Below are 27,755 nucleotides of genomic sequence, written 5' to 3' on the forward strand. Positions count from 1 at the left end.
AATAAGAAACAAAACATTTTAATTTCTGAATTGATGAAACCAAAACAATGGAAGACTGAATTTTTTTTTTTACTTATTCAAAAGGTTTATTCAACCAATTATCAATGACAATAACATTGTAATAACATTTGTATTATAAAACTTAAAAACTATTATTTTTAGAAAAATTTAAAGTGCAGCACTAAACAGAACCTGCAAATTTGGGTCTTAAATAACTAAATTAGTTTTGAAATGTACAACTTTGAAAAAGAAAACTGTAAACATTTATAGTATAGATGGAACTGTAAAGTGCAGTGATGTAAACCACCGTTCAGCCGATAGCAGCTTCATTCTGAGTTCCTCTGTGACGACTGACTACGGTCAGGGTCGTTGAGACGCAGGATGCGGATCATGTTGTTAACTGGAAGAGAGCTGGGAAAAGGAAAGCAGAACAGCACGTTATTAATTGTAAGAATAAGACAATGTCTTCTAATCTAACTCTAGTTTTACACTAACACCAGATAAGCTCTTTACCTCATGCTCTGTGGTGTTAGGAAAATAAATTGCCTATATCGCTGACTGGAAGCGACTTTAAGCATCATGTCCATCGAGATTCTTCTGTTCACCATGTCCTGTGAGAGACACACACACACACACACACACACCTCTTTAGACTTAATTCAAATTCATTTTGATTTGGATGTAGTATCTTTTTAAAAATGACAGCGTCCTTCAGTGTGACGCACTGTTTTCACGTGCCCCTATTATGCTTTTTTGAATATTACCTTTCATGCAATGTGTAAAATGGCTGTTTGTGAAGGTAAAAGGTCTGCAAAGTTTTAAAGATCAAAGTGCACAACAAATTTAATGTCTTCAAGAAAGAATGTGTATACACACTTTACAGCCACCTATTAAACTAAACTTAATTTTTGTATGTGTAAAAAATAATTTATTAACATTGTAGAAGCTTTTAAATAAACTAAAAAAAAAAAGCTAAATTGGGAAAAAAAAATTGTGACCAATTACAGCACTTACCAGTACAAAACAGTAAAAATAATAGTAAAATCAAACATGATTACAATTTGAAGTAACTCAATTTTAATAAATCCTGAGTGCAATTTTCTTGTGATGTAAGGCTGTTTTTTTTAGCATCATTACTCCAGTCTACAGTGTCACATGATCATTGTGAAATCATTCTGGAGTCACACATAATATGCTGAATTGGTGCTTATCATTATCAATGTTGGAAAAAAATGATATTTTTACCATATAAACATCGAATTCATCCAATGCCCGGAACGGAGCTTCGGCTATTGCCCACAGTGAAAGGACGAAGCACACAGTAGAAAATGAACGCTCTCCTCCAGACAGAGACCGCATGTCACTCAAAACAGCCTTCCCACCCTCTCCTGGCTGAACCTGAGGAAGACAACGATGATGATGATCATCAGTATTGTCACGGTTCCATGCGTAGTAAAAATACTGACCCCAAACACACAATAAGAACATGGGCCATTCAATAAAATTCAATAATACAAGACTGCATGAATCTATAAATATTGTATCCGAATCATCCAGTGCCAATTCATTAAGAAAACAACTACATTCATGATGTTATCATCATGCAAAGTCTTACTGATATAGAGAGTGCCTCATTTTTATGGTCGAATGCCATCTTCCCTATGTAGCCTCTCTGGGACAGCATAGAGTCAAAGTAGTACTTGCAGCGCACCGAGAGATACCTGGAAACACAAAATGCACATGCCCTTGCTGATTTAATATGAATTAAAGGGTTAGTTCACCCAAAAATGAAAATTCTGTCAGTATTTACTCACCCTCATGTTGTTCCAAACCTCTATGTGTTTATTTGTTCTGCTGAACACAAAGGAAGATATTTGGAAGAATGTTTTAATCAAACAGATTTCATTCCCCATTGACAAACATAGTAGGGAAAAATACATACAGTACTATGTTAGTCAATGGGGAATGAGATCTGTTTGATTAAAACATTCTTCCAAATATCTTCCTTTGTGTTCAACAGAACAAATAAACACATAGAGGTTTGGAACAACATGAGGGTGAGTAAATACTGACAGAATTTTCATTTTTGGCTGAACTAACCCTTTAAAGGATGTAATACTTGCTGATTTAAAGACACATGCAAATTTCACTTGATGATTGTTAAACTTTGCAAATAATCCGCGAATAACATGCGTGCCGAATCGTGGGGCCCGTTCAGTACGGAACAACCTCGATCTGTTTAACCCCTACAAATCAGTTAGCAAGAATCAACCAAGAGCCTTACCAAGAAACTTACATTCGCATTTCAGCATAGACGTTGTGCCTGGTGTTCATGATCTTAGACAGCTGGCTGATGAAAGCCTCCAGACCCTTTACCTGTCGGGCTATGTTATTGAAGTTTTCCTTCGCCTCATGGTATTGCCTAGAAGTTTCAATGACCAACAAGATACATGATAAACAATCTATGTAGATGCACTTCACAAACATGCAGGCAAAACGACTCAAAATGATGTTACATACTTTTAGCTACTTTTGTTCATTTTGGTATTCATAATGTTTTTATTCCTTTTTAAAAGATAACACACATTTGGGACGTGCCAACAATCCTAAAATCTCTTCATTTTGGAAACATCCCTTTTTGAAAATGTAATTTTTCTTAATATCTAATTAGGACATGGATAGATTCTGATAGTATGGAATATAATAGAACATGTTTGAGAAATAGTTTCATATGAGGATTATGTCATTTTAAGATCTGAGCGGAGAATCTGAGGGGAAATGTGTTTAAATATCCTGCAAATAGTCTCAATGCAACAGATCTTAACCAGTTTAAAAATTGGCTTCGGTTTTCTTATGATTTCAAATAATGATTTCTTATTTCTTTCTTTGATTGCAAGTGAAATATCATTCGGTCGCTCTCCTTTGACATGTTTTGTGAGATTTGTACCTGACGATAGTGTCTCTGTGTCCTTGTTGGTCCTGCTGTGTGTTAATCTTGTGTTTAAGGCGGCTGATTTCACTGTCCAAACTCTTAGCCGTTCTCCTCACATCCAAGCGGTCAGGGCAGATTTCAGAGGCTTTTGCTATGGACGCCTGTCGAAAAAACAGATCCAGTCAAACAAACGCTAATCTTTCCATATCTAATGAATTAGTGTAAGATGTCAATGTTTGGTCACTTGTAACTCCTGCTCCTTGACATTCAGGTTCCTCTTTAGTGTCTCAATCATTTCCACATGAGTTTTGCGTTTGTCTTCATAGTGACGTTTGTGGTGTTTACTCCTCGCCACCTCCTGATCGCTGTTGCTCAATTGCTCCTACACAATCACATACAAACAACTGTTTACAAGGTTAGATACATTGATTTTTTAAAAATACTAAAATTTAATTTAGAATTAAGTGAATTTGGGAATCATGAGCAAATCATGCTGCAACAATGTCAAATATGTGAAAAATAATGAGGCTTTTTTTCTAGTAGACCTCAAAAACAAAATCAAGAATTTGGAAAAGGGCATAATATGGCACATTTAAGCATTAGCTGAGAGGAATCTGGTGTTTAAAAGTCGTATAGAAGCGGCTGGTCGGGAGGAACTAATGACGTTATACACCGTTGAATAAAACTTCTCTGACCTTAATGGGCTCAGCTTCCTCTGCGATGCTGTTAAAAGCTTCCCTCTGCTGCCGGTAGAGCTGCTCAGCCTCCTCATATTCCTTCTTGAGTGTCAGCATCTGCTTCCGCGCTGCTTCAAATTCCACTTGACATGCACTTATCCGGCTGCTGAGCTCCTCCAGTTCCTCCTCCTGAAAACAGAGACACAATGAGACTTAGAAATGCACCATCACGCGTATCTGCATAATGAGGGAATCTGTTTTTTTTTTTACCAAAGGTTTCAAGTCCTCAGACTGTGGTTCCTCAACATTCTGCAATTCTGTCAGCTCAGCCTGAAGCTTCCGACAAAGTTCCTGTTAGTCAAAATAGACAAAAAAACCCCCCAACATATTAGGCCCATATTCAATCAAACACTATGATGTGGTCTGTGCACAGCTGGTAGTTAGTGACCTGGGCCTTTTTTCGGTCTTCATAGGCTCTGTGAAGAAGAGTTCGGTTCTGTTTCTCGTCTTCACTAATCTCCTGCATGTCCTGCTGAAAGCGATCCAAATGTGTTCTCTGGGAATGTATGGCAGATTGCAAATGTCTGCAGAACAAAGAAAAAAGGGTTTGATCTTTCTTGACTGTTTAGAAGATCAATAGAAAAGAGTCCACACTCATAATAATATCAATTTCATATTCAAGTCACCATCAAATTAAGGGAAAAACCCAAGTAAAATTACACGCACACACAAGTGTTTTCACGATATCCCAAAATTATTGTTTCAATACCAAGTCAAGAATTGCGATTTCGATACTTTTCCTGAAAAGGAAAAGTATTACTTACAAGGCGTTTCACATGCACCTTCTTTGCGTAGGTCTGTGCTCTTTAAATGCTGTAATAACCTAATCACGCCACAGCACCAAAACGTTATTTGTTTTTGAATTTCTAAAGAAAATGGACGTAATTTGAAAATTGAGACTTTGTTTCATATCAATGGTAACAAAGGACAAAGATTATTGTGATATTTTTGGATGCGCGCAGCCGTGATACAATGTCCAATTCATTCAAATGAAACAGGATGACTAATCGATTCTTGAGATTTAAGAATCGATATCGGTTCGTAAAAATGAGAATCGATTAATATTGAGAAATCGATATTTGTTACCCAGCCCTAGAAAGTTGTACACCTTCAAGAAAAATAAATAAAACATCTTCAGTTAACTAGCAGAGCATTCATTTAGTTCGTTATTAAATAAGAGATCCAGCGCTAAAATCTGTTGTTTTTTAAATCAAGTGGAACGCTCTTTTTCGCTGTTATCAGTTGCACGGATACAGTGTCTTTTGCGGCTCGCGCAGTCGAGAACCATCTTCACACGACGCGCGCTTCAAACTATCGCAGTTGCGGAGTCTATATTCTGCACACTTTGACCAGCGGGCAGCGGCAGCACACCAGTCCGCCGGATTGTCTTGCTAAGAACTTGCAATGTATAGCTATCAGACCGGCCCTCGCGGCCTCGAAACACAACCGGCCCACCGGGAAAAGTCCCGACTCTCCGGATTGCCACTCCGCGACTGACCGGCGGCCCCAGACACAGTATCACTTGTGCTCGCTCATGGAGCCGTCTCGCCGTAGTGTTTGTCTCACGACAGCTGCAGCTTCTTTGCTGCATGCGTGAGGAGAACAAACACAGACGTCCATAGGGAAGGACTAGACCACCCAACATGAAATACGTGTTTTCCAAATCTGGGACGCGGTCATTCATAAAAGTATCGATACAAAGAAATTTAGGTATTGTGAGGTTTTTAATTTCCGAGAATCCCGATACTTTTGAGGTATCGGTGCACCGTGCAACACTAACACACACGGTTTCAGTGCAAAGTCTTGTTTTAAGAGAATTATGAACACAGTTGAGCTGCTTAATATTTTTCTGGAAACATTTTCAGGATTGTTTGATGAACAGAAAGAAAATCATTATTTAAAAATTTCATTTATAACATTATAAATGTGTTTACTTGATCAATTTAATGTGTCAATTTAATTGTTTCCATGTGCTGTTATCATTATGGAGAGGACTATTCTTTTATATTTAGAAAGATCGTTATAGTCGTCTTCCTTTGTATGAACAGGCCTTTTCTCTCCAAATGTTTTGATGTAAAAATTAGGGCTGTCAAACAATTAATCGCATCCAAAATAAAAGTTTGTTTACATAATATATGTGGGTGCACTGTGTATAATTATTTTGTATATATATATATATATATATAAATACACACACATGCATGTATATTAAAGAAAAAAGTATTATTTATATATAATATAAATTATATATAAATCTATATACAGTATATACATGAAAATATTTATTAAATATATACAAGCATGTGTGTGTATATAAAATAATTAAGTGCACCCATATATATTGTGCTAACACAAACTTTTATTTTGGATGCGATTAATCACGATTAATCGGTTGACAGCCCTAGTAAAAATATCTTTTTACTTTTTTAAACTACAATAGTAGGTATCGTCCTGCGGTTTAGTAACATGTACAGATTTACATTTAAAGTTAGGGATTTTGAAAGACCAGAGACTAGGAGAACCATATTACGTTTTTAGCCATGAATCTCAAAAATGAGTTGAATGTTTTCAAACCTGATTTCCTCTTCGACATCTTTGCTGAGGTAGAGCGCTCTGTTCTGATCGCAGGAGTAGTAACGGTTACAATAGACCTGGTCCCCTTCTTGTGTGAAAGTTTCCCTGCAATTGCGTGGTGGATGTCCATTCATCATGACCCTTCTCGCATCTTTAGCGTTCTGTGGGAGAGATGAACAGAGTCCTTCACTTCACAGGATGTGGAAAAGCAGTAAAATGCTCGTTGTTGTCCTTCTCCCAGTCTCACCTTGATGAGCAGAATGGTTTCGATTCCCCTCATGTCGATCAGACAGTTGGCCACAACTGGATTCTCAATCTCAAGCGCCTGGAGGACTGTTGGGTATTCAGGGTGATTGACAGCCCTGAAAACAAATGAAAAATATGCATATATTTAATGTTTTTAAGTTTCCTGTTGTATTTTGAAGGACAAACTAGTACTGGCTAAAAACCAGCATGAGATGAAACCAACCTGACAGTAACTACATTTACATGCACCCTCATAATGTATTGATTATTATTAGATTTAGGAAATATTGAAATTAAACTGTACCTCATGTAAACACAAATGAAGTTTTCATGTAGCGATTTGTAAACATAGCAGAGAAGTAGGCATTTTTTGTGTATGCTGAAGTTCATGTATACAACATTGCACGACATGAATATAATGCAGTATAATAATAGTCAAAAATACCGAAATGAAGACATTTTAGACATGTAACCTAAAAAATACAAAACACCCAATGAAATGTGTTTTCCAAATGATGGAAGTAGATTAAGCAACTGTATGTGAGTTCATAATTGGGTAAGTGAATAACGGTGGTAAAAATAACCACTATTCTTTGTGAATAATCAGAATAATGAAAACCATGTGAAGAGGAGTGAAGAGGTTTGCTCTTGACATATAAGCATCTAACTGTGTTTAAGTTCTTACTCTGATTATTAGACATAATCACATTACTGGTGCACATGCAGTCATTTTTCCAAGAGACATTGTCAGTGGGTTTTTTCCTGCAAATATGACCTTTTACAAAACAACTCAAGATGCAACCCAAATGTGGATTTACCAGTATATTAACAGCATTCAATACTGTCACAACAAATTTACAGGAAATAAAAATAAAGCAGAAAAAGACGAATAACTAAATAAATTTGCAGGTCAGGCGATCTCTAGCTACCTGTTGCCGACATTGTAAAGCGTGTCGCTAAATGTGCTGACGATGATCTGAGGTCTTCTGCCATGCGGGAAGCAGCGACTCATGATTTTCTGTAACTCTCTCTCGTCAGCGTAGTTATCGCAAGAGAAAGCTAACATCAGAGCCTTCAGACAGCTCTCCACAGCAAGACCCAGCTCCGGATCCCGAAGTCGGATGCAGAATCCTAGAAACAAAAGAATCCCATACGACATTGCTTTTCAAAGTATACTCCATTTGATGGTGTGTGTGAGCTAGTTTCATCATGGTCTAGTCTTTGTGCTTTTTCTCTCCAGAAAATATTATCAATAAAACTGTCTTTATACTAATCTGAACTAGAGTTGCGGTACATTTTGATAATTTCACATTAGCATGAGTATGCATGAACTGAAGTATACTCTGGGCTTTAGAGCTAAACAACATCCTGAAATAAATGAGAGAGAAGTAGCTTGCGCAAGCTGTGAAGTTCACGATACTTACCGAGTGGTCCAACAGGTTTCCTCTTGAACTGACCCCGCCGGTCAGCCTCATCTATAGCCCTCAGCAGTGCTGGCATGTGCTCTCCAAAACGACAAATTTGGTTATTTCGACTGTTTTCCATAGCAGCCAGGCCACGCTGCTTAGAATCTATCGAATGTTGCAGGTCCTGCTTTTCACGGCTACAAAATGAAAAGAAATGAATAGTGAGACAAATTAAGAACTAGAAACAAAAAGAAGCATTTCTTCAAGATCCAGTGGAGGATCTATTTGACCCTTTTCCCACCCAAATTTAACCCTTTATGACAACAATTCCACCAGAGTATAGAATATATCTTTCTATTTTTACATGCTTGTGCTGTCATTCTTTTGAGCATTTTCATATGCCATATACATCACAATAATCCTTCCTCTCCCAATTTGAAGGCTATGTTTGTAATAAATCAATAGTAACTAGATAAATATCTCAAAAGTGCAATAAACAAAAAGCAAAACCCCAATTTTTTTTCTAAATATTTTATTCAATACAAAAAATGGATAAATGTCAACCTCAAACTTGTCAATGTGAAAAACGTGCATAAAACAATTTAAGCTATTCAGAATTGATTTGAACTGTTTATAAATTAGTTTTTAAGATACACTCATTAAAAAAAAGTGCCATGTAAAATATTCAATTACATTTGTGGTCAAACAGATAACATTTTGCTTTTGAATATTGATTGAACATTGAATTGGTTAGAATATAAAATAAATAGACCCTGTCAGAACAATTAATAATAAAATAAATAAATAAATGAGCAGACGGAGAGTTCAGCGTCATCGGACGCAATTAGTATTTCCAAAACCTCTGCGTCCGTGTGCTTTCGTTTAGACATAACGTTGCATGCGTGCGCGTACGCGTGTGTGTGTGAATGTACTTGTATTTGCGAGTGTATAAACGAGAAAGAAATGATAGAACGAAGCAATGGTAAAAAGACAATAATGATAAGAAGGAACATATAGCAGATGGGAGTCAAACACATGGTCAAATGACGCAGCTTTTGACGTTACAACATGTGACACATGCTGGGGTCATAGTGCACAGAACGTGATACGTCAACGAGCTATTGGAAGACGTAACTATCAACCGCAGATCTACAGAACGTGTGCAAAGACGTGACATTTTTGTGTTATTCGCATATTACGCAATTTGTACAGACTCATTAGAGGGTGAAAACAACGCAACGTGAGCATGTAGGAGGCTTGATCTGAACATGTTACATCTCTGGTTTTGTATGCAAAAAGAATGATTGAGCTAGCCATTTGGTTTCAGTTTCTATAGGCTCTTAAACAGACACACACAAACCGGAGCGCCGGCGCTCCCGTCGGTCTTAGAGGGTTAATACATGCTTAATACATAATAAATTATGTGGTCAGATTTTCAATAATAGCAAGAAACTCTGCTGGGATTGTCTGTATAAAGAGTTCCCATGGTCAGGTTCCAAAAGTAAAAATCACATTCATTTTCTCCATAGGGGAAATGACTTACTGTGAGCTATGAGGTTGTTTAAAAGATGTTATTTTGGTTCTGTTGAAGCCATTGGCCTGCTTAATTTCAGGTTTTTAATAAAAAATGTAAACACCAAAATAACTTTTTTTAGCACCCACTCACTTCCATGAAGCTCTGAGAATGACAGAGTTCCTACACTCTCAAACTACTAAAATATTTGTATGCAAAATATACATGTTTTGCAATTAATGTAAAATATATTGTTTCTATATAATCAACATCTGTGAATAAAAACATTTATATTTCTCCATTGTTTTTAATGTGATTATGTCATTTGCGTTGCTTCATGAGATTCTTCATGGGACTGAATGTTCTTTCCCTCAATAAAGCCAAAATTAAAATGTGCAATGCTGTGTTTTTATACGTATCATATGTTATGTTTTATAACTCTTAAACATAGACTTTTATAGAATCCCTTCGGGAAAAACTACTGAACTAAGGCTACTAGACCTAGAAAGGTTTCAATACCACTATTTAAATACCAGGATGTGGAATTGGCATAACAACAATTTACATTTATATATTTTGTTTTAGAAATATCCATGAATTTTTTTTTAGACATTTATATATGAATAAGTCTATAAAAACATGGAAATTTCCATTAAAAATAAATGTAAATGGTTTGTCTTTTCCAGACATGAACATTTTTCAATATATTCAATATATACAAGGCTTGATCATGGAAGACCTTTATATAGTGAAGTCATTTACCAACATCTGAACTGACCTCATTTTGCCCAGCCTTTCTTTCGCAGAGGCGCAGGCCTGTTTAAACTGATCGATCTGCTGAGCCAGAGTGGAGTCCTGGAAACTCAGATCTTCCAGCTCAGTCTGAATGTGATTCATCCTCTCCACACGAGACTGAGTGTCAGCTGAGTTCGCCTGACTTATGCTGGACAGAGAGGAGGGAACGGGTCAGAATGAAACAGCTGGAAATGGTACAAGGATAATGTTGTGTAACATTGTTTCCTTTCGGTGCACTTTCCAAATACCTCCGCTTGAGTTCCTGGATACGCTTGTTGAGCTGATTTTTATCCTTCTCAAGGTCTCTTAAATTAGTTTTTTTCCGATGAAGTCCAGCCTAAGCCAGAAAAACAAAAACAAAGAGAATTTCTCCTCCGTCAACCAATCACAACGGAGATGAGCTGCATGAAGGCAACTGTTCAGATCCGACATGTGGGTCCCGTGGCGTTTTTCATTTTGCAGGAAATCTGCATTGGTTTCTATGGCAATGACGTGTTGGTAGTAGAGCTGGTTAAATAAATAAACAAATCTCATTCTCATTTTAAAGAACCAATATCGATTAATCTTTCTTATGTGTAATTTTAAATGCAAGCAGCCTACAAATCAGTTTATTTTAATGTTTAATATGTTAGTTAATATATTAATACTACACCAGCAACACAAACTATCTATAATGCTTACAAGACCTTACAATAATTATTTTGACCAAATACATCATACAATATAATCAGCTAAGTAACAGGTGCATTTGAGCAACAATTAGCATCAAGCTACACAACACAATTTATGAGATTATTGTTTTTTGCACAAACCCCACTTTAAACCATCATTGAGTGCTTGTAATAACTTCTGATTGTGATCTAAAGTGGATTTTGATTCAATTGGAAAATACTGGTATAATTGTCTCGTAAATATTTTGTATGTATTTTGTATTGTCTGTTGTACATTTCTTTTCTAATGGACCTTGAGTCTTGAAATAAAGTTGAATTATATAGAGTGGGCAGACATGCATTATTTGTAGTGTTTTATAATGGACTGAGCACTACAACTTCCAAGCATTTCTCATTTAAACATCTTTTGCTATACAAATACCCGAGCCACATATAGAACATTTCTCTCGATTGTTTATATGTATGGAACTCAGATCAAGGAAGAATACAGGACGTCGTCATCCAGAATGGAAGAAGTTATGATCACATAATATGACTGACAGATCTAGACCGAAGGAGCGCTCTCTGGCTCATTACACACTGGAACCTGGCAGAAAACAGACACACAGATTTCTGTACGTTTCAAGCAATTCAGGTCCCATAATTCAGAGGAAAATCAATAAAAATAATATTCTGAAAAACAAATGTGAAGTTAACAAGTGAGTCTGTTACATTTTAAGCGTGTTTAATCTGTTTTTCCCTCCCTTTATTGTTACAAATCAATATTTCTCCAAATGTGCACACTTTTCAACTAAAATTGCCACTGGAAGTTGATGGGAAGAAGAGAAGCCATGTGAACGCAAATAAACTGGAGCAGAAGCAATTGAATAGGGCTGGGTAATAAATATCGATTTCTCGATATTAATCGATTCTCATTTTTACGGACCGATATCGATTCTTAAATCTCAAGAATCGATTAGTCATCCTGTTTCATTTGAATGAATGGGACATTGTATCCCGGCTGCGCGCATCCAAAAATATCGCAATAATCTTTGTCCTTTGTTACTATTGATATAAAACAAAGTCTCAATTTTCAAATTACGTCCATTGTCTTTAGAAATTCAAATACATAAATAGCGTTTTGGCACTGTGGCGTGAGATCGCTCTGGTGCAGCTCAAGAGAAGCAGCAGCGCTGATCTTTCTTCCGGCTTAATAATACCAGTTACAGCACGAAATAAATATGAATGAGCATCTGAAAGTTTGTTAAAAGATAGAGTACAACTTATCGAAATCCATATCATTTTACATTGATTCGCTCAATCAGAAAACCCACATAAACTCGTTAGTCAGCTAGAAAAAATAACTCTAGAGAGGAGCATTTTGCTAAATAATATATACACAATATTACATATGCATTACAATCTTAATGTTCTTCAATATGTAATGCATATTTGAATAAATCTGGCAAGTTTTTATGACAGCCAACATTTAAATGTTTATATTTCATATAATAAATATATATTTCATATATAAATTTGCCATTTATTGTAACTGATATCCAAAATAATAAATATTGAATCGAATCGAAATCAAATTGCAAACTTGTGAATCGAAATCGAATCGAATTGTGAAATTTGTGTCAATACCCAGCCCCACAATTGAATGTGTGTGTCATATTCTATTCGAAATATCAATAACTACCGATTGCTTATTTTTCACTCCTCAAAAAGTTAACTGTCAACAATAACAAGAACTCAAAATCTATTCTCTTCTCTCTTTGCCAGAGCATTTTTATTCTGTGTTTATACTGGTTTTCTAAACATAGGCACCAATCTCTGCAGCAGCTGCTCCGGGCACGTGATATAAACCTCAAATCTTATTGGACGGCCCGTTTTATCACAGGGCGACAGAAAATACTCATAAAACCTTGCTTTGTCGAGCCACGATTGATCATGCCCAGTGTGACTAGCACCATAGGGATCTATTGCATTGTACATTCGCATCGCTTAATCGTGCTCACTGTGAAAGACACTTTATTCAGTGCTGCCGTCTCAAAATTCAAAAAGAGGTGTGTAGACCAGGCCGACTATCAGTAAGTATATTGTTATTTTCCACACAACCTGCACTTCGCAGCAACAATACAACTGTGTTTCTGCAGAGACTGTCTTTCAGCATGTTTCCAACAAAGTCCTTCTTGTTTAGGTTTCACTTTAAAAAAAAAAAGAAAAAAGTAAAGCTATGCGAAATCAGATGAGAGCGGTCAGATCAGATTTCCAGAAATGTGATTTGAATAGGATTTTAAACCACACATGACCGTAGCTTTAAAAAAAAAACGTATTTCACACCTGCTAAATATGATCCGATTCCAATTGTATATGCACTATAATCTGACCAGGACTAGAGTTTCCATTATGTTGTGCATGCATGTTTGTCAGACTGAAGAGTTTGAGTTTGCACCTCGGCTGCTTTGAGATCTCGGTTGCGCTGCTGTGCCCTGCTCTTTAGTTCAGCACACTGTGGCTGCAGCTGCTGCATCCGCTCCGTCACACCCTCCAGCTGATCCTGAAACTGCTGGAATATCCTGTTGGCCTCCTGAACTTTCCCCTACAAACAAAAACCCCAAATGGACACACTGCACATTACGGGCAATCAAACATAATTAGATTTGAATTAGCATTTTCTTCACAATGAAAGAACTATTAGGACTGCTGGTTGTGCACAACTCAACAGAGCTCTGTAACAATGGAAGAAAGAAAGCTTTGAGGCTGGAGAGCCCAGGGTTGCTAAAAGATGATGGTATAAAAGCAACTGGAATATCAATGAGGTTGCAGGCCTGAAGTACTGTGCGCCCAAGAGCAAATTTTGGCAGTAATGTTGTTACAAATGGTCTCTTATGAAAAAAAATGTATGCATGTTACAGGGGCATTAATAACTGTGTTTTGTCATTTGGGTTCCTGAGAAACCCAAATGACATTGTTATCAAAGCACAATAAGAATAAGGAAATCCTGGTCTGCCAAACCTGATTGTGATCTTTAAATGTTAATGAGCAGGGGGGAAAAAGCACTTATAAATTTGCAGCCGATAGAAAAATGTGCCTGTGCTCTCCTCAGAGGCGTGTCAACAAACTAATCTTATTGTAAAACTAGACCAAAACAGGCCGTTTCAATCTGGCTGACTTTAAAGGGATAGGTTACCCAAAAATTGTCTCAACATTTACTCAACCTCAAGTTGTACCAAACCTGTATGAGTTTCTTTCTTTTGCTGAACACAAATGATATTTTGAAGAATGTTGGTAATTATTGACTTCCATAGTATTTTTTCCTACTATGGAAGACAATGGGAACCATCGCCTGTTTGATAACCACCATTCTTCAAAATATCTCATACATGAAGAAACTCATAAAAATTTGGAACAACTTGATGGCGAGTAAATGGCAGAATTTAGATTTTTGGGTTAACTATCCCTTTAAGAAATTTTGAGCACTTTTAAAGAATAACTTTAAGGTTAACAGCATCACATTTGGAATGTTATACAGACTTTTGTGTTTGATGCACTTTGTAGTAATTTCTTTTAAAATCATTTCCACAAATTTGAAGTATTTTCAATACAACTATGCGACTGTTGTTATATTACTTGCATTCAATTTGGTTACACTTTATTTTAAGGTGCCCTGAATACAGTAACAATACAAATAAGTACTGACATGCTTGTAATTAAGCATAATTTACTGTTATCACTACTACAGTAAGTACATATACGATGTGTAACGGACACTTGTGCGCCAGAAAAAAAGTGAGCACCCATCTTTAGAATATTGTCTTTGAACCTCTGTTTTTGTGGTAGGTCTCTATATTTCTATCACATTGCTGTCGAAGAGTAAGCTGGTGAAGTGGATTTACTTATTGTAGAGTTAACGAAATTTACCCTGAGCACTGTAATGTCTGAAGGAACACTATGTCATAACAAATGTAAACCAGGTAGATTTTAAAACGAGTGGTTCATTCATAAATCCTGTGGAAATATAAAACCTGAAGACAGAAAACAATGAGCGCAGCGCTGAAAAGGGATTGGCTACATACGATCTATCTGTCAGGCAAGAACAAACTCCCACAATTGAATCAGAATAGCAAAACTGAATAACAAAAAACAAATCATTGAGTACTATATTTGCCATTCTCACTGTTATTTTATCAAACTTTTATTATATTTTGTGTAAACGTCTTCAACTTAATGTCACCAATGCTTTGGTCAATTTAAAGATTTTTTACCATGACAGTGAATCCACTTAAATTTGAATCTGTGTTGTGTAATAATGTAATTCAGAAAAACCTGACCCTTAATTGTGAGAACAAAAATTGTAAATGATGCCTTTACTCGTAATTCTCATTCTAGCCAAAAAACGCCTACTTAAAAGCTGAAATCTGGACCAGACTGTATCCTGTAGTCAAATGTCAAGTTACATGACACTAGAGGATACTGGACCACAGGAACTGTACATAATATTCAATCACCTCCCACTCTTCCACTTTCTTGTCATATTTGACGGTGGATTTCTCTTCAGCAGCGATTCGTTCTCTCATGGGCTTCACCTCCTGCTCCACCTCTGCCACCTGATGTACACAGACATACATTTCACTATGAGATGACTCACAATATTCAGTTATATGAGATATTTAAAGAGCTTTTAACATTTTCAACTTTCTTTAGTGTGTAACGTTGCTGTTTGAGGATGGGATGTTAAAAGTACAAAAACGCTTTACACCGTAAAAAAAACTAAAAAGCCATTAAAAGTATAATACGATTAATAAATCGATCAAATCTGGTTGGGAATTTGGAATTTTGATTAGATCCATGCAGTCAGAGGTCATGTTGTGCTGGCGGTGATTTCTGACCAGAGCCCAGGCCATCTGATTCTTCAGCTCATCCAACTTCTGCTGCATTTCATCGAGTGAAGCCAGGTTTTTATAGCGCTCTTCTTTCTCGTGGTACTTTCTCTTTAGTTCTTGCAGAGTCTGCGTGAGAGGAAAGGGTGTGCCAGAAATAAACTATGCAGTCGTCTCAAAGAATAGCTAGTTCGGCAATCTAAATCACATATTGCTTTCCAAAGCTGCACCACCCAAGGCAAAGAAAGGTGTGATTATTTTAGCACTCACCTCCCTGTGTTTCTCCACTGTATTATGGGTCATGGTCTTGGTCTTCATGATGTAGCTGTAATCGTCCTTCATCTGATCAAGCTGAGTGGCTTTCATGAAAAACTACACACACACACACACACACACACACACACACAAAAAAAGAAAGAGCAATGCACATTTCAAGTTTCCATTTGTCCAAGAGAAACGATTTCACAACCATTAAGACTCACTTTGTATTTGTCCCCCTCTCCTTTGGAGTGAAGAAAGTGTTTACTCATTTCCTGGGTAAGGATCGAGACTGGATTGTCCACCTGAGGATGGAAGAACCAAACAGATTCATCAGAACAGATTACTTAAATGGTTTTGAGCAAGCATTTTGAAAACTGAGAAGATCTTGAAAAATACCTGGATGTTAAAGTGATCCAAAATAAAGATCAGTTCTTCCTTTTTGGACGACACTATGTGACCTAATTATAAAGAGAGGCAAAAAATAAATCAAATAGTCAGACTTTTGTGCTGATTTATCTGTCATGTGGTAGAAGCAGATGCAAACACGTACAGGTTGTGTGACATGCCATTGCCCTCGCCCTTAAAAAAAGCTATGCAAGGTAAAATAAATATGAACCAGACTACAACAAACACAGGTTGACTAAAGAGTATAAACATGATTCATACCAACCAACCAACCAACCACAGTGTGTTTTCTCCAGTGAATCACTAAGCATGAAGCTATTGAATCTGGTATGGTTAAATATGAAGTACCAACGTAGCACTGAAATTGTCAATCTAAACCAGTGGAGCAACACAGCCGACACATGTTGTGCATATGTGCATACTGGCTGTCGATTACACATCAGGAAAGAATTAGATCCTGGCTTTAATTACGAGCGCTTCAGCAAATCTTCACTTGCCTTTGTCACGACAGCACAGACGTTTAAAGTTCAGGGCTCCATTTTTTGGAGAAAAAAAAAATCATACTGAGATTTTATTCTGAGATGTACACTTTTTAAAAATGAAATTCCTTTAAAAAATAAAAAGCTTCAGGTTTGCAGTGCTTGCTTGTAGGGCTACACAATCTGACCAAAATGATGTAATTATATATCAACACAGGTGCTCCAGACTAACATTTGAGAACAATGAGCACTAGGTTTTACAGATGGTGACGCTAGTACCTGATTTGGTAGCGCTGAGGGGGGATTGTTAATAAAAAAGGCAATTTAATCATAAAAATAGTATTATTAGTAATATTAATAAAATATAAATCTGCAGTTACTCATAATATTACATATTTATTTCTTGTAAATGCATATTTGAACAGTAAAGCACAAAGCTTTGAGTTGAGAGGCAGATAAAATTTACTTTAACAACAACCTACGTTTTTTAGGGACATTTTTTATATTCTATTCTTATTAAATGTACCAAAAATCATACTGAACAGACTGACATCTTCTTTGATTATAAAAAGGAGCACTCTTTACTCACTTTCTGTGTAATTCCTTGCAATTTAAAGACATTTTTTTATGTGACAGTTCCAACAAAAAGTGTCAAACTCTGACAACAATGTATTTATTGACGATTTGATTTTTTATAATAGGGAATTCACAATATCTAAACATCAATTTAAAAGCAAAGTGTGGGGAAAAACACTATTTTAGCGAGTGGAAATGGCTAATATGCGAAAAAGTACACCTCCTCATCTACAGGTTATTATAGTGGTATTTTCTTACTTTTTTATTTTTAAATAAAAACGTTTGTTTGGCACATGTTAGTTTTCCTACATATTTAATTGGGACAATACTTGATAGGTGAACAAATAATGTTTTTGGTCATCACATTATAAAAATAACATTTAGACTGGATTATATTTAGAGCTTTGAAATGCTGGAAAAAGTGTAAAGCACTAGAAAATCCTTGAAAAGTGCCTCAAAAGGTTATACGAACCCTGCAATGAATACAGTAAAAACATTTGACTATTTCTGCCACAATACCATGGTTACAGTTAGTGTAACTACATTAAATCCTTGGTGAATGTTGCTGATTTGTGGAGTGAAAAGCCTAACTTCTTAGTTCACGGCACAATGTTTCACCTGGTTTCCACGCGGTTTGATCTAAAATGTATGCAAAAAGGACAACAGACAACATGCTGAAAACACAGACTCAGAATAATTACACTAAGCCATAACGGCAATTTTGGTTTTATTTAGATTTCAGCACTACTCATCCCAGGTTTAAACCTGTTTAAGCACTTATATCAACTAATTACCAATTTCAATTGAATTTGTTACATGATTAATCAATCACTAATAACCAGACAAATCAATATTTGCTAAAAAATGCGCTCTTGAAGAGTGAATCCCTCTGAAATTAGTGATTAGCCCAAGATTAAATTACCCAAAGTAAGTGAGTAGTACCCAAAGGTAAAATGGTTTTGTAATTGTAAGTATACCTGTTCTACTTCTTAGTTTATAAGTCCGCAGTCCCTCGCTGGAGATACGAAGATCTACGGTGATGGATTCACCAAAAACCTCTGGTTTATACGCATCACGACCCCTGTTCCTCAGAGTGATGGACACGTCCGCAGAGCTGTACATTATAAAGACACAAAACAGCGTGAGAGATTATAAACAGACTGTGACAACAAGCAGAAAAAGCAGGATAGCAGTGCAGTACCTCTCTCCTTCCTTAACAAATCCTTTGAGTGAGGAGCCTCTGTTGGTGGTGTGAGCTTTACCACCCAGGGCCACAATCAGAGCCGTCAGCACCGCACTTTTCCCACCTAACACACAAACAAATACACATGAAGCCATTCAAAACTTTCCAGCATTGACAATGTAAAACAAGCTTTCATAAAACTCATAATAGGTTGTTTTCTTGTTATTATCTCTGACAGGTCTATATAAAAAGCTATGATTATGTAATCTCCTTTCACATTTGGTAGAACTGTAGTAAACTAATCTAAAGATTTTAAATTCCACCTTTACCAGACATAACAAATTTTAATTTTAGGGCTGTCAACTTTAACGCAATTGATGCAGCATCCGTTTTGTCTGTCATCCTTTGGACTAGGGGTGGAACGGTATAATGGCACATGCAATTTTACAAGTTAATTTGTACTGAAATGTGTGTTGGCAGTGCCTGTACACAAACATCATATAATTATAAAAATCCATCCAGTTTTTTTTTTTTTTAATCTCCTTATGTTTTTCTGACTCAAATCGAGCCGGTCGGATACCCCTCCCACGATTGTTGATTGACAGCAACGTTTCAGCACGTATAGAGTTCTCTTTTGCGCTTGAACGAACATTAACACACACACAATTATGCCAAAATGTCAGTTTTATCGAGTGGAGACTTAAGTTAGTTAAATAGTCTTAAATTAACGTAAAGAGTTGTGAGAGAACGAGACGTGTGTTGTGCAGCAGCGGCTAGTCTTAAAGTGGCTGTTTGATAACTGTATTCAATTTCCTACCTGTTAGACAGGTAGGAAGGGCACAGGTAAATACTAAATATGATATTAAATATGGTTTCAGGTGTTTAAAGTTTACTTAAATTAAAAGTTGTTACTTTTTTGAAGCCTAATAAACTGTGAAAAAACTTATAGCTTTCAATGTCACTGTAATATTGAATGGCTAAAATTAATGTAATTAATGTAAAGCAATTTTCATGAGGCATCGATAACTGTATTAGTATCAGTGATACTAGCCATTAAACATAGCATTTAAAATATACTGTCTTTATGTTGTCTCTACATTGATTTGGAGATTAAATGATTAATGATTAAATTATTACATTAAAAAAAGTATAAAAAGACATAAAAACTTTTTTTAAAATTCTGATTAATCTAGGTAATTTTTTTAATCTATTGACAGCACTAGTTTATTTCAAAAAGCTGTCGGGTAATTAAGGATCAAACTACAGATCTCATATAATTAATGCAAGAAACATTCCCGAGAGCCACATTTCACACTTAAAGAGATGCTGTGTTCCTCAACTGGGGGTCTGTGGCCCTCTAGTGGTCTGGACTGTGGCGTCCCTATTTTATCTTGAAAATGTTTTTTCTGACATCACTTACTCACCCTCAAGTTGTTCTAAACCTGTATGAATTTATTTCTTCTGTAGAATTCAAAACATGATATTTCCAAGACTGTTGCTAATTAAACCATTTCTGGACCCCATTGACTTCCATATCTTTTTTTTATACAGAAGTCAACGGGAACAGTCAACTGTCAGGTTTCCAAAATTCTTCAAAATATCTTCTTTTGTGTTCAACAGAAGAAAGAAACTCATACAGATTAAGAACAACTTTAAGATTCATTTTTAATAATGATTTAAAAATATATTTTAGTAACACTTGATAAAACACTGTTGATTCTGTTTTATCATGCTTTTAGCGAATCAATTTTGTTCTTTTCTTTGGTGTCCTGGTATAGGAATTATTTAAAAGCCTGAACTCTTTTAACCAAATTGTGAAATGGTCCAGTAGGTTGATTGTAGAGTCTCTACTTAACGCTGCTTCACTGTATACCAGGCAGGTACAGCGAATAGGCGTTTCAATTTTGAGTGACAGGCATCATCCCCTGTATTGAGTCCCTGCAACTTCCGTTTAATCGACGGTTTAGTGTACAAGAAAATGGTATAAGAACAGCTTTGTCCCTGTAGTGATTCATCGTATGAATAGTCATAAGATGAAGTAGTGGGTTTATTATAATGTTTTAGTGGTTAGTAGGGGTGCAAGATATATCAACTCAATATCGTTATAGAGATATCACATTGCCCGATAAAATATTGAAAGTCTTGTGATAATTATGCAATATTTGTTTATGATGCAACCCGTCGAACATGCCCCTTTCGAAAAATACATGTTGCTTAAGCCCCTTTCACACAGCGCGTTGATCCCGGGAAATTGCCGGGAATTTGCCAGAACGCCTTTTGTGTGAACGCAAAGACGATCCGGGATTGATACCGGCATCGATCCCGGGTTGGGGACCTAGTAAGATTGCCGGAATCAGTCCCGGAACGCGCGCTGTATGAACAAAAGCCAGGACCAATGCCGTAAGGGGTGTGTCATAGTGATGACGCTCGTGCCATCGTGTGACTCTTGTTGCTCTCAGAAGAAAGTTTGAGTTCGCCATCAACAAAGAAAGAACGAACAAATGTCTACAAACTGGAACGAAGCAGAGACCAGGAGCTCCTCACTATCCGCGCTGAAGCTGAGATCGTTTACCCGCTTTGTGGAACGGTATGCTCGTGTACATGTTTTCGACACGTAAAGCCATGTTTATACTCGACGCGTCTGCAAGAGCGTGAAGGGTGCCCTTTTTATAACATTGCGAGCGGCGCTGCATCCGAAGATGAACGTCTTCGAGCCAAATCTGGCCGAACTGGTACGATCTTGGAGTTGGAAAGATTTAATATTTTTCATCTACGACCATGACCGACCCGTAGTCCAGCCGCACTAAGGAACCATACACAAGTCTCACTGTGCACTATATAAAACCTGAGTACGAACTCGTCAGCAAATCCCTTCAGACTCCCTACTTTCCCCGAGGAACACACGGGCCAAAACATCTCTGTTGGCCTAAGGCAGGTGTGCCCAACCCTGCTCCTGCACAGCACCCCTGGCCTAAGGGATGCCCTGGATTCATGGGGGTTGCGTCCAAAGCATCAGGTGGCTATACACTTGACAACAGGAGCAATATAAAGAAGGCTGCAGAACTCAAATAGCAGAGGCTACAATGCTTTGGGCACAATGCTGTTGGTGATTATTATATTATTTGTAACTTTCATTAAATGTATACAGGATAGGATTATTATTAGTGTATACTGACATAATATTGTATAGATCTCGAAGCTGACACAATCATATATTTATTTTATACGATACATTTCAATAAAACTGGAAAGATAGACCCATTTAAATAAACCTTTATTTCCGTTCCAGTATTTGTTGCCATAACTTGTTTTAATAGATACAAAGTGCCAATACACGTATTATGCCTTGTGTGATGACCAGTGGTGGGATGTATGTAACTAAGTACACTTACTCAAGTACTGTACTCACAAATGTTGAGGTACTTGTACTTTACTTGAGTCTTTTCTTTTCATGCCACTTTATACTTCGCTACATTTCAGAGAGAAATATTGTACGTTTTACTCAACTACATTAATTTAACAGCTTTATTTACTTGTTACGTTTCAAATGTAGATTTTTTTTTGGCACACAAAACTGTTTATAAAACGCAATGTTTTATTATAAATGTAACTATACAGCCATATACTGGCCTATAAGTCCAGCTGAAATGATTAGACCATTTAACACACAACTGTTTGGATCCTTTACACTTTCTAAAACTTGACGATTTTTCAGCATTGAGTACTTTTACTTTTAATACTTTATATGCATTTTCTTGATTATACTTGCATACTTTTTCAGGACTTTTACTTGTAACAGTATTTCTATAGTGTGGTATTAGTACTTCTACTTAAGTAAAGGATCTGAACACTTCTTCCACCACTAGGGATGACTTGTCTTAGTCTTTAGAAAGCGCAATTAAAGGTGATGCTCGCATTGATAAGGCTATAAAGTTGTGCAAAATGATAGTGGGCCACTTTTCTCACAGCTGGAAGAAGAGGAGAGCTTTGACAGAGGCACAGAAGGAGCTCAACCTTCCATAGCACGCACTGGTTACAGAATGCCAAACCAGATGGGGATCCAAGCAGCACATGATTGAAAGGGTGCTGGAGCAGCAGAAGGCAGTGGCTCTGGTTCTCTCGACTGTCAAGAACCACAGGCACTTGACACATTTAACAAAGTTTGTATTTGATATCTGAATGCAGTAACAGAGCTTGCTCATTTAGCTGGCTTCCAGAAATGAAATAAAGTGTTAAAACAAAATGAGGTCAATGAAGCCAAGAGTTTAAGGGACAATTTCTCTAGTCTTACTTTCCTGTTAGACTAAAGTCTAGCTATCCTTGAGAGCGAGAACACTTTATCTTGATGTTTTGAGAGGACTCTCCTGTTTATAGTTAGAGCCTGGCCAAATCCAACCTTGGAAAAGCTGTGTCGGTGTGTGTGTTAGTCTTCTTGGTTGCTGGTTAAGGAGCCGCTGGCATTATTGGAGATTGAGTTGTTGTTCTGTCTTAAACTGTTTACCCCTAAGGCCGTGTGTCCACCAAATCGTTTTTTCCACGCGCCTGGTGTATGTTTTCAATTGTTTTCAATGGGGGCGCGGCGTTTTTACTGGTCGCTGGGAGTTGAAAAATATTCAACTTTGGATAAAACGCAGCGCTCATCACTGTCACTTTTTACCCAGCCGTCCAATCACAGTGGAGGAGGGGTGGGACTAATACCACACCGACCAGCGGATATTCTGTATCATAGCAACGAAACGTCTCAACGGAAAAAAACGCTGCGCTGCCAAAACGCTTTCAAGCGCCCAAAGCACGGCGTCTTCAGCAGAGCGTCTAGCGTTTTCAGCTGGCTAAAAACGCTTTGGTGGACACACGGCCTAACAGTTCCCCAACACCACCAAAAAAACCCGCGAATTTTTAGTAGCAGAGTGCAGCCTTACGGAGAGACTCGAGAAGAGGTTGCAACTTTTAGACTGCAACTGGATGTTTCTGAATGGTTAGTGGATACATGCCTGTAGTTGTTGTTGAGTTACATCGATTAATCTCATCCACTTGCATGTATGTTCAACTGTTTGTTGACTGACTCATAAGAGTCATCTGCTTGGAAGTCTTTTTTTCATATCATAATCAGTTACTAAAACAATTATCGGCCAAATTGCCTTGGCTTGTTTTTTTCACACTGTTACGGTTTCAACCAACAGAAAAAAAATTAACATACTATGTCAAATTACAAAGAGTTAAAGGGAGATCTTTTAATGATATCAGAATGAATTCTGTCCTTCAATTGAAAGTCTATTCACCCAAAATGTTCATTCACACATGTCAATCCAGCCATTTGAGCTTCCACAAGATCCACTGAGATTTGTTCTCACACATCAAGTATGTACGGTTTAGCTTCCGTTTACTTTATTTGACATGCTCTATGAATGTTCGTTGATCAACGTTTATCCATTTATAAAAGACAAAATTAAACCTGTACATCATCTAAAGCAATTGGGTCTCTTCAGAAAACAGAAGATTAGTTTTATGATCTCTTTATAAACGTTTTGAAGCATCTGAGTTTTGGGTGAATAGACTTTCAATGGAGGGTCATACATTTCTGAGGTTTGTGTTTCGAAGATGATTGACAGTTGTATGGGGTGAAATACCCCTCTTTTGCCATTCAAAAAAAGAAACATGAAGAACAACTTACTTCCATTGTTTCCAACGACAAAGTTGACGTTTGGACCAAACGCAAAGGGACCAAGCCATGAATGACACATGAAGTTCTTTAGAGATATACTCTCTATGATGCCCACCTCACCTGTGACCTGAAAACATACATAAGCAGAAGTGTAAGCAAAGACTATCCACAATTTGCATACTTATGATAAGAGTACAGCCCCTAGCACACATTCTCTAATTAGGACAATAAAGTACAAGTAGGGTATTTTACAGGGCAAAAGAACATCAGTAAATACACTTGTTGTATGCTGCGAATGGCTTACACTCTGTGATGAATTTGTGCCATCTCCTGAACTGAAGTTGCCCGTTTCCTCGTCCTCCTCCTCGGGTTGAGAATACCGGCCTCTCTTGTCAGGAGTGCACCGTGAATTACTGCCCTTCCTCTTCGACATGCCTCCCTCTACACACATCAAGCATTTACAGTATCATTCACAATAATACATTCACAATTGCATGTAGCTTTGTTTAAATTCAACTTGTGTGCAAAAATAGGAATATCCCAAAAAATATTTGTGAAAAATTAGTTTCCATCTCACGTGTTCCAGAGAACAATATCATATTTATCATACACAATTATCATAGTTTATGTGCATGTCTGTTGAGGCATGTTTTAGTGTTTGGGTTAACTAGGCTATCCTTTTAAGTATCTTTGACCAACAGGCACGTCAGGAGACGTAAGATTGATATAATTTGCACAAGTTCTGATTTACAACATGGAACATTTACAGGTAAAATAGTGTATGTGTGGTGCAGTTTCATGAAGTTTAACAAGTTATTGCATTATACAATAGGGCGACAAATAAGGATAGCTGAAAATGCAAAACTCGGGCTGTGACATGTTTTGGTATTGGACTAGCTTTGATTCGAGGTGGTTTTGGGCTAGTTTTGATTTGTCATTGAGTGGTTCTGGCCATAAGAGACCTTGCATACCGATTAATCACGGTCACAGGAACCAAGACAGTAAAACCACCAAGGAAATGTGACATAACTGATGCCATCACTGTGTGCACCACAGAAAATCTTTCTCCACTTTCGTACGTCGTGCCATGTGTAAAAAAAAAAGCAGGAGATAGAATCAAGAACGATCAGATAAAGAGCAACACAATCCCACACACATACACATGTAGCTATTATACTAACAGACACTTTGAACTCACAACGAAATATAAAGTTAACGTAATGTCAAATTAAATCAAATTATGAAAGCGAAACTATGACACTGTTAGAGCCAAGTTCGGAAACTTTAATACATCAAACTTACTAACTTTGTATGTGAGACTGGCATTTAACTCGTTGCTGACGTAAATAAATAACAGTTAACGTTATTTCACGTTGAAATTCGCTCTCTGCTAAAATGTTAGCGGACGCGCGAAAGACCTTAAAAGTTGAAACCTTTCCTCAAAACCACCACAGACATGACAACAGAATAAGAAGACGCTATATGCGTGTGTTTTAAGGTATTTATTTTAAATATATGCAAGTAAATATGTCAAGTGTGAAACAGACGAAACATACCAGTAAACCCTCCTGCTCCTCCTCGCGCGCTTTGAAGCCTGGCTGCGTCAGAGTGAGCGATGGCGTCACACCACTTCCGGCTTGTGCCCACCAATCAGATAACAGCCAAGCGATTGGTGGATGACCACATAGATGACCATTATACTTTTTTTTTTTAAATATAATTTAATATTTTTTATATTATCTGTAGAAATGATATTAAAATGCCCATTCTAAAATTATTTTAAGAGCGATTCTTATAATTACCCAACAGTGAACCCATATTTATTTTAATTTTATGTTAATGTTTTTTTTTTTTTATTGCATTTAGCATTCGCGTGCTGTCTATTTATAAAGTTTATATATGCACTGGAACGGCATGGAGCTGACTTATAGCAACCTTTTTATCAAACATTAAAACGCCTTTAAAGACTGCTTCTTTAAAACGAGTATTATTAGCGAGGATTATTATCATTTGATTATTAAATAACATAACATAACACAACACAACACATAAAACAATGAGCATGCAAGATGTTTGGAATGTCAGATTACTCCATGAGTTGAAAACTAATAATATGACATAATATAATATAATATAATATAATATAATATAATATAATATAATATAATATAATATAATATAATATAATATAATATAATATAATATGATAATTAGGTAAAAATGGACTGATAAAATGTACATTGACACATTTAACAAAGTAGGCCTATTTGGCAAATGATAAAATTGAAGCCACTCGCCACTAGATGACGTCATTGACCATATTTTATTTTAAATCAATCCTTTGAACAGTATGGGATAATTTAACTTGCAGCCTCAGCCTGCAGATGTTGATTTGTTTATATTAAGAGATGTGTCAACAAAAAGACAGACATTGTCAACATCATTCTCCATCAGCCTATAGCTTATTTTCTGTGCTGTCAACCTTGTTAAGGCCATTTACACTGTAAAAAATGATATGATCACTACAGTAAATTATAAAAGCAATGGTTATACTTTTTTTTTTTTTTTGGTTTACACAAATCAGATACGATGCAATTAAAGGACAGGCCAATAAAAGGGAAAACACAATGTCATCGCAATGAACAACACTGTAAAAAAAGTGATCAATAACTCATGGCAACATTTTTTCATGAACTCTAAATAAGTTTAGCAGTTTTCACTTCAAGTCAAAGCAGTTAATCCAAAACATAAAATGTTTTGAGAATAAAATAAGAATAAAATGCAAGTTTGAGCAACTTATACCAAGTATAAGTTAAAAGTATAAGTATAAGGACCAAGATATCTTAAAATATGTCAATGCCATTTTTTTGTCTCCAGATGCACATCAGTACTGTTTTTTTTTCTAAGGCATGTTTATAAAAATGCCTTAAGTGAACTAAGACCTAATCCTATCTTATTCTGAGCCCTGTCTGTGAAACCGGTCCTTATTGTATGTCCACGGTTCAGTGTGTTTGACATGTTTAAAATGTGACTTACCAATTCACTGTATCATTATTTCTTTCTCTTTCTTATTTTACTGTTATGTTTGGTATTGTGATATGAAAAGAAGTGTGAAGTCAAATCTCTTCCAAGTGCAATGCATGTAAACAATAACCCTGACGTATTAACCCTTAACGTATGTGTTAAAATATTTCAAGCATTCCACCAGGTGGAAGTGAAAATAGTATCAGGTTCAATAAGAGTCAGGCTCAGAATGCACAGGACCAAGCTGCTGTGCCGTTATATGAAAGAAGCATTAATGGTAAATCAAATAACATTGTTATGATTATGACCTAACCCTTATCAAAAATGAATAACCTAATCAAGAATCATTTGATATTTCCCACTTTAGATCCAATCGTCTACAGAACACCGTCTCTGCTGAAGCGGATCATGGTCTTCCGTAGCCTC

The 27,755-nt window shown here is 36.6% G+C and overlaps 1 protein-coding gene across 2 annotated transcripts; it reads right to left on the reverse strand.

The window, feature by feature from the left end:
• Positions 1 to 71: 71 nt before the first annotated feature.
• On the reverse strand, positions 72 to 25,953 carry LOC120471410 (structural maintenance of chromosomes 6). 2 transcript variants are annotated; one of them, XM_089131022.1, is made up of 28 exons: positions 25,862 to 25,877; positions 25,277 to 25,375; positions 24,610 to 24,746; positions 24,315 to 24,432; positions 18,662 to 18,767; positions 18,438 to 18,574; positions 16,397 to 16,458; positions 16,222 to 16,302; positions 16,010 to 16,111; positions 15,749 to 15,868; positions 15,368 to 15,466; positions 13,312 to 13,458; positions 10,452 to 10,540; positions 10,187 to 10,351; positions 7,914 to 8,092; positions 7,419 to 7,620; positions 6,491 to 6,605; positions 6,244 to 6,404; positions 4,058 to 4,193; positions 3,880 to 3,960; positions 3,628 to 3,798; positions 3,177 to 3,314; positions 2,948 to 3,093; positions 2,297 to 2,422; positions 1,616 to 1,721; positions 1,246 to 1,398; positions 514 to 611; positions 72 to 411 (listed from the first exon to the last, which is right to left on the reverse strand). In XM_089131022.1, exons 3-28 carry the CDS (start codon positions 24,736 to 24,738, stop codon positions 327 to 329), a joined length of 3,252 nt encoding a protein of 1,083 aa, XP_088987148.1. In that variant the 5' UTR covers positions 24,739 to 24,746; positions 25,277 to 25,375; positions 25,862 to 25,877; the 3' UTR covers positions 72 to 326. The 2 variants fall into 2 exon arrangements, with proteins under 2 accessions (XP_088987148.1, XP_039517157.2); XM_039661223.2 differs by lacking the exon at positions 25,277 to 25,375 and having other exon boundaries at positions 25,862 to 25,953.
• Positions 25,954 to 27,755: the final 1,802 nt, after the last annotated feature.

Source organism: Pimephales promelas, chromosome 5 (assembly GCF_988280905.1).
Source record: "Pimephales promelas chromosome 5, fPimPro1.hap1.1, whole genome shotgun sequence".
Lineage (NCBI taxonomy): Eukaryota > Metazoa > Chordata > Actinopteri > Cypriniformes > Leuciscidae > Pimephales > Pimephales promelas.